The sequence below is a fragment of the Galeopterus variegatus genome, unplaced genomic scaffold, assembly GCF_000696425.1.
Source record: "Galeopterus variegatus unplaced genomic scaffold, G_variegatus-3.0.2 Scaffold1384, whole genome shotgun sequence".
NCBI classification, from domain to species: Eukaryota; Metazoa; Chordata; class Mammalia; order Dermoptera; family Cynocephalidae; genus Galeopterus; species Galeopterus variegatus.
The window spans coordinates 305,856-314,587 of record NW_007727495.1 but is presented as its reverse complement, the minus strand read 5'-3'; the positions used below and the strand labels follow the sequence as shown (position 1 = coordinate 314,587).

General features: G+C 36.1%; 1 protein-coding gene across 1 annotated transcript in view; it reads left to right on the top strand.

Annotated features, from left to right (window-relative positions):
* Positions 1 to 8,732, top strand: part of PKP2 (plakophilin 2) — an 80,153-nt gene that overhangs the window by 21,988 nt on the left and 49,433 nt on the right. The window contains exon 4 of the mRNA XM_008576652.1: positions 329 to 464. Within this exon, the coding sequence (XP_008574874.1) occupies positions 329 to 464 (136 nt within the window). The remainder of the gene's footprint in view (positions 1 to 328; positions 465 to 8,732) is intronic.

The following is an 8,732-nucleotide window of genomic DNA, read 5'->3' as shown; positions in this document are numbered from 1 at the left end:
GCCTTTAAAGTCACTTTTAAGATGTAATTATCATACTATACATATTTATCTTAAAAAGAGATCAGTTTCTTTCTTTGATATATGTTATGATTCTATTCAATTCAGTGACATCCTCAGAAGCTAGTCTGATCAGAGCTGGAATATTTCTGCCATTAGCTCTCTATGCTTTCTGACTTGGGCGCTTATTTTTCTTTTGGCAGAAGAAAAGCCAAGGCCCAGTTGTTCTATGTGCTTCCCAATTATTAGCCAAGTCATGTTTGGAGGATCACGTTGGTAGGCAGGAGGGAGCAGGTTTGGAATCTTGCTGAATCTGTGACTGTTTGTCTAGGAATGCAGACCTGGAGATGACCCTGGAGCGAGCAGTGAGTATGCTCGATGCAGACCACACGCCGCCATCCAGGATTTCTGCTGCAGCTACTTTCATACAGCATGAATGCTTCCAGAAATCTGAAGCGCGCAAAAGGGTGAGTATCAGCTTAAGTCCAGTGTAAAACCCAGCATACTTTCACGTGTTTGATGACCCTACACACCAAAAACAATCATTAATTTTTTTTAAATATTCATTGAGATTGTTTTAATTTAAAAGGAAATATACACTCATTACAAAAAAATATTTTCTGCAATTCAGAAACTTAGAAACTAAGTCACTACACAAACCTGCTTCTTTGCCTATGTCCCCGAACTCCCCATTTAGAACCATCCCCAGAGGCAATTGTTGTTAACAGTCTGTGTATTTTCAGATTTGTCTGAGAGAGAGCACAAGCGAGAGTGCTAAATTAGTTTTAGGCTATTGTTTTCTATATTTAAAAAATACATTCAATATAAGCAATGTTGTGCAACTTATTGAACTATTTCACTAACATATTCTAACAATGTTTGATGACTAGCTTTATGCGTATAACTTTTGACACTTCCACAAGTATTCCTACAGGACAGACCCCCAGAGATGGAATTAATAGGTCATTTTATATTGTTTTTAAAAATGATACATTTGTGGGAGAGGGGGATCAAAGTTCAAAAAGGTATTCAGTGAGAAGTAAGTCTGTCCCACTTCACACTCTAGCCTGTGCCTTCTCTCCTTCTCATCAGTTTTGGGTATCTTTTCATAGATATTTTATGCACATAGAAACAGTTACTGAAAGAGTTAGTTGAGTATCCTTTTTTGTTTAAAACAAAATCACAAAGGGTGACATATTACTTATGGTACTTTATTTTTTCATTTAACACTGTATCTTGGAAATCTTCAATATGTATTAGTCCTACCTCATTCTTTAAAATTGTTGCATATATTTCGATAGTCTAAATGTACCACTTCTGTTGGTTCATTTTTTAAACAGCTTTATTGAGGTACAATTTGACAAAGTTTCAGCATATATTCTGACACTATGAAACCATCATCACAATCAAGATAATGAGTATATCACCTATTACTTCCAGAGTTTTCTTGTGTCTCTTTGTAATTTACATATCCCACCCCTCCCCAATCTACTTCCATCCCCTCAAGATAACCAATGACCTGCTTTTGTCACTATAGATCAGATTTAATTTTTTAGAATTTTTTATGAATGTAGTCATATAGTATATATGCTTTTTCTGTCTGGATTTTTTTTTTTTTGGCCACTGCCAGGTACACGGATCTAAATCCTTGACCTTGGTATTGTAATACTGCACTTTAACCATTTGAGCTAACCAGCCAGCCTGGTCTGGATTCTTTTGCTCAGCTTAAATCTTTTGAGGTTCATCCATGTTGTGTACATTAAAAGTTTTGGCTGGAAAGTCTAACATCAAGTCTCCATATCTGGTGAGAGGCTTTGTGCTACATCATTCCATAGTGGAAGGAAGAAGGTCATATGAGACAGAGGAAACTGGGCCAAACTTATCCCTAACCCACTCCTACAGAAATGGCATTAATTAATTCATGAGGGCAGAGCATTCATGGCCTAATCACCTCTTAAAAGCCCTACCTATTACTACTGTTACAATAGCAATTGAATTTCAACATGAGTTTTGGAGGGGACATTCAAACCATAACACTAAGTCTTTTGCAGTGCCTTTTCAATTTTAGAATTAGCTTTCAATTTCTAAAAAGGAAAACAACCCAACAGAATAAAACAAAACCTCTGGGATTTTGTTTGAATTTGAATTGAATCTATAGATCTATACAGGGAGAGTTGACATCTTAACAATATTGAGTCTTCTGACTTCTGGGAAGATGACAGACTAGAGGTGCCTAGGGCACATTCCTTCAGCAGAAGAAGATCTAAATAGGACTACTGCCACTGCCGCAGCAGTTTCTGGAGCCATTGTCCAGTCCCAGAACAGTCACTCATCGCAGAGCAGCTCCCCACAGAGTAGCAGTCCTGCGAGTGGTCTGTCACTGCAGCCATGGACTCACAGATGCAAGAGAGAAGGCAACAACCACTGCCACCACTGCCATTGCTGCAAGTTAACCCCACTGGTGTCAGGGACATGGCAGACATGAGGGAGGCACTTGCAATGCTGGTTCCCCTACTTCCCCCACAAGGTAACCCCATTGCCAGCATGGACACTGCAGGTGCAGGGGAGGAAGTTGTAGCCACTGGTGCTGCTGCCACTGCCACTAAGTAACCCTGCTGCCACCAAGGACATTGCAGATACCAGGGAGGCAGTTTCAGCCACTGACGCTGCCATGAGGTAACCCCACTGCCGCTGCAGACACCACAGCTAAGCAGGCCATTGCTGCAAGCACAATTGCTTCAGTTGCCATTGTTGTAGTTGCCACCAGCACCACCAGGCAGCCTTCATCATGCCAGCAGCCCAACACCTCTGGAGCCACCGCTGCCATGCAGGCAGCTCACCAAAGCCACCACTGCCACAGCTGCTGCTGCCATAAGGGCGGCCTGCTTCCACAGCAGCAGCCACTGCCCCTGTGCAGGTGGACCAATGACCACTGACTGCATTGAACAAGGAGGGTCACCAGCAGAGTCCAGGGAAGGAGAGTAATAGAAGATGCAACTGCTCTACCTGAAGACCAGATATCAACATAGATATACTGGAAATATGAAAAACAAGAAAACATGAGCCCACCCAAGGAATACAATAACTCTCAAATACCAGACCCCCTAAAGCAGGAAACCCCTGAAATGACTGAAGAGGAATTCCAAGTAAAAATGTGAAGGAAACTTAGTGAGATACAAGAAGATGCAGTTAGGTAACACAATGAACTGAGCAAAACTGTCCAGGATATAAGGAAGAAATTTATAAAGAGATTAATACTTTAAAAAATAACATAGCAGAACTCATGGAATTGAAGGAGTCAGTCAACGAAATAAAAAACACAACAGAGCGCTTAAGCAGCAGCCTAAAGCAAGCAAAACGATTTCTGATCTTGAAGACAGTCTCTTCGAAATAACACAGGCAGATTAAAAAAAAAACAAAACAAGAACTTTAAAAACTGAAGAATATCTAAGAGAGTTATCAGACAACCTTAAGTGCACAAACATCTGAATATGGGTATTTCTGAAGGGAAGGAGAAATGGAAAGGCATTATAATAGCAGAAACCTTCTCAGGTATAGGGAGAGCCATAGACCTTCAGATTCAGGAGGCTCAAAGATCCCAAAACGGATTAAATCTGAAAAGGTCCTCTCCAAGATACATTATAGTTGATCTGGCAAAACTGAAAAACAGAGAGAGAGTCCTAAACACAGTAAGAGAAAAGTGTCAAGTCACCTATAAGAGAGTCCCCATCAGACTAATAGCAAACTTTTCAACAGAAACCCAATAGGCTAGAAGAGGATGGGATGATATATTCAAAATACTAAAAGAAAAACACCTGCCAGCCCAGAATACAATACCCAGCAGGCTATCCTTCAGAAATGAAAGAGAAATAGTATATTTCCCAGAGCAATAACAACTGCAGGAGATCACCACCTCACAATCAGCCCTACAAGCAATCCTCAAAAGAGTCCTACATCTGGAATCCAAAAAATGCTAATCACTACCATGAATACATGAGAAAGAACAAAATCCACTGCTGGAACAAAAATGCAACCAAGAAAGAGAAAGAAATTATATTTTACCACCTCCAAAAACCAACAAACACCAAAAACAAAGAACAAAAGGGAAAGAAAGAAACAAAAAATATTTAAAACATCCAAATGAAAATCAATAAAATGCTAGGAGTAAGAGAATACCTTTCAATAAAGAAAAATGGATTAAATTCCCCACTCAAAAGATAGGAACTGACTGATTGGATTAAAAAGCTAGACCCAATGAAATGCTGCTTACAGGAGACTCACCTCACCTGTAAAGACAGACACTGACTACAAGTGAAGGGGATGGAAACAGATATGCCACACAAATGGAAATCAAAAATGAGCAGAAGAGCTATTCTTATATTAGATGAAATAGACATTAAGCCAAAAACTATAAAAAAAGACAGAGAAGACTGCTATATAATATTAAAGGTATCTTTTCAGCAAGAAGACATAACAGTCATAAACATATATGTGTCCAACATCAGAGCACCCAGATATATAAAGCAAACACTATTAGACCTAAGGAAAGACATAGATCCAAATATGATAATAGTTGGGGACCTGAACAACTCTCTCTCAACATCAGATAAATCATCTAGGCAAAAAACGGGGATTTAAACTACATTTTGGCCAATTAGATTTGGCAAATATCTACAAAACATTTCATCCAACAACCACAGAATATACATTCTTCTCATCAGCACATAGAACATTTCTCCAGGATAGACCACGTGTTAAGTCACAAATCAAGGACCAACAAGTTTTTAAAAATTGAAGTCATCTCAAGTACCTTTTCAGACCACAACAGATTAAAACTAGAAATCAATAACAAGCAAAACTCTGGAAACTATACAAACACATGGAAATTGAACAACATGCTCCTGAATGACACATAGTCCAAGAAGAATTTAAAAGGAAATCAAAAAATTTCTTGAAACTAATGAAAATAAAGACACATCATACCAAAACCTGTGAGATACTGAAATACAGTACTAAGAGGGAAGTTTATTGCAGTAAACACTTACATCAAAAGAACAGAAAGATTTCAAATAAACAACCTAACACTACACCTCAAAGAACTAGAAAAACAAGAACAACCCAATCCCAAAATATTAGTAGATGGAAAGAATTAATTAATGTCAGAGCAGAACTAGATGAAAAAAAAAAACCCATAAAAACAATACAAAAAATTAATGAAACAAAAAGTTGCAAAGATAAACAACATAGACAAACCATTAGCTAGGCTAACTAAGAAGAGAGAAGACCCAAATAACAAACATTAGAAATGAAAAGAGAGACATATATATATATANAGAAGAGAGAAGACCCAAATAACAAACATTAGAAATGAAAAGAGAGACATATATATATATATATAAAGACAGACAGTAATCACAATAATACATTCAACTTTCAAAAGGAGAGAACAGAACTGAAGTTACCAGAGGTGGGAAAGGAGGAGGAGAAGGGGGGATAACAAAGGAATTGTTAAAGGGCCATGAAAAATGAGTAACAGTATAATGTTGAATATACTAATTATCCTGATTTGAGCATCACATGTTGTACACAGGTATTGATATTCAACTCTACCCCATGGATATGTACAATCAACTGTTTCAATAAAAATAAATAAAAAAAATTTTTAAAAAGAGCTTAAAAACTAAAAATTTATATAAAGAGAGTCTTCTGAGCCATGAACATGGTATATCTTACCATTTATTTAGGTCTTTAATTTCTCTCAGCAGTGTTTTGTAGTTTTTACTCTAGAGGTCTTTCATATATCTTGTCAGATTTTTCCCTAAGTTTATCGTATTTCTAGATGCTTTTACAAATGGTACATTTTTTATTTCAATCTTTGTTCATTGCTAGTATATAGAAATACATTTGATTTTTATGTGTTGATCTTGCATCCTAAGATATTACTAAATTCACTTATTAGCTCTAGTAGCATTTTTGAATATTCCATCAAATTTTCATCATTGAACATCACACCATCAACAAATAAAGATGGTTTTGTTTCTTCCTTTCCAATCTGGATGCCTTCTCTTTCTTTTTCTTTTTCTAGTGGCTGGAACCTCCCCTACAATCTTGAAATGAGGTGGTGAAAGTGGACATGGTATTCTGTTTCTGATCTTAGGTGGAAAGTATTAAGTCTTTCTTTCACCATTAAGTATAATGCTACCTGTAAGTTTTTCATAACTGACCATATTAAGTTGAAGAATTTCCCTTCCACTCCTACTTTAGTGAAGTTTTTTTAAAAAATCAGGAATGGATGTTGGATTTTGCCAAATGTTTTTTATCAATCTATTGAAATATTTTTGTTTTTTATTTTAATTTTTATATTATGTAAATTACCTTGATTGATTTTAAAATGTTATTCTGTTCCTGGGATAAACCCCGCTTGGCTATGATGTACTGTCACTTTTTATGTTTTTGAATTAGATTTGCTAAAATTTTAAGAGATTTTGCATCTATATTTATAAAAGATATGATCTGTAATGTTCTTTTGTTTTAATGTCTTTGTCTGATTTTGGATTGAGGGTAATATTAGTCTCATAAAATGAATTGAGTATTCCCTCCTCTTCAATTTTCTTAAAGAGTTTGGTTGGAACTGGTATTATTTCTTCCTTAAATGTTTGGTGAAATTCACCAGTGAAGCCGTCTGGACCTGAAGTTTTCTTTGTGAAAAGGTTCTTAAGTACAAATTGAGTTTTTTTAATAGATATGGGGCTATTTGAGTTATTTCTTATTTAGCGAGCTTGGTAATTTGTGCCTTTCAAGGAATTTGCCCATTTTTTCTAAGTTGTTCCAGTGCTCTTCATTTCTTTGTGTAGATGCTGTCTGTTATCATTTCCCTTTAGCTAAAGAATTTTCTTTAACATTTATTTTAGTGCAGGTCTGCTGGCGATGAACATTTTCAGCTTTTGTATGTCTGAAAAATAATTTCGTCTTTGCTCTTGAAAGATATTTTTATCATTTCCCTTTAGCTAAAGAATTTTCTTTAACATTTATTTTAGTGCAGGTCTGCTGGCAATGAACATTTTCAGCTTTTGTATGTCTGAAAAATAATTTCGTCTTTGCTCTTGAAAGATATTTTCACTGGCCATAGAATCTCAGGTTGACAATTTTAAAATATTAGTACTTGAAAGTTGTTGCTCTACTGTCTTCTCACTTGCATTGTTTCAGACAAGAAATTTCTTGTCATCCTTATCTTTGTTCCTATGTACATAATGTGCCTTTCCCCCCCAACTCTGGCTACTTTTAAGATTTTTCTCTTTATCACTGGTGTTGAGCAATTTGGTAACAATATGCTTCAGTGTAGTTTTCCTTATGTTTCTTGTGCTTGGGAGTTCTTTGAGCTTCTTCGATTTGTAGATTTCTACTTTTCATCAAATTTACAAATTTTTTCAACCATTAATTCTTCACATATTTTTTCTGTTCTTCTTTTGGGAACTATAACTACATATATATTAAGCTGCTTGAGTTCTTTTTCTTTTTTAGTCTCTTTTCTCTGTTTCCTTTTGGATAAGTTAAATTGCTGTTTTAAATTTGCTAATCTTTTCTTCTGCAATTTAATATGCCATTAATCTCATTCAGTGTATTTGTTTATTTCATACATTGCAATTCATCTCTAAAAGTTAGAGCATTTTGTATATCTCCTGTGTCCCTACTTAACATGTTCCATTGTTGCTCAAGATTTTTGAACATATGGAAGATGGTTAAAATTGCTGCTTTAATGTCCTTGTCTGCTAATTCTAACATCTGTTTTAATTCTGGATGGATTTTGATTGATTTTTTTCTCCATTTATGGGTCATATTTTTCTTCTTTGCGTGCCTGGCAATTCTTGTTTGAAACTAGGCACTGTGAATTTTATCTTGTTGGATGCTGGATATTTTACATTTCTGTAAATATTCTTGAGCTTTGTTCTGGGATGCAGTTAAGTTACTTAAAAGCAATTTGATCCTTTCAAATCCTGCTTTTAATATTTGTTAGGTGGAACCAGAGCAGTATTTATTCTAGAGCTAATTAGTCCCTACTCTTAAGGCAAGACACTTCTGAGAACTCTACTTGATGTACCCTGAATTGTGAGGTTTTTCTGGCTGGCTGGTGAGAATAGTCACTGTTCCTAGGCCTATGTGAACATGAGGAACTGTTTTTTAAATCCTTTTGGGTGGTCATCTTCCTGGCCTCAGACAGTTTCCTCACAAACAGGCACTAATTAATACTCTACTAAATACTAGGGGGGGACTCTTGTAGATCTCAGGAGTTCTCTTTCTGTGCAGATCTTTTCTCTGTGGTACTCTGTTCTGCTAACACTAACCTCTTTGATCTTCTCAGACTCTAAGCCCTGTCTTCAGTTCTACTTGCTGAATTCCACTTAGGTTTTCCTTTACCACCCCATAGCCTGGGAACTCTCTCAAGGCAATAGTAGGGCTCACCTTGCTTGTTTTTTATCTCTAAGGGATCACTATTCATCATTTACTCATGTCCAGTTATGGAAACCATCATGTGTTTTTTCTGGTTTTTTAATTGTTTCAGGCAATAGGAAAATTGAGTACTTATTACTATTGAGTGATTTTTAATTTTGATAAATAACTCCCTGATAAGTTTTACCAAAATTGTACAAATTAACACTCCCACAAACACTGTATCAAAATGCCCATTTCTATATACCATTTACTACCACAAAACATTATTCTTTTGGTTTGTTTTC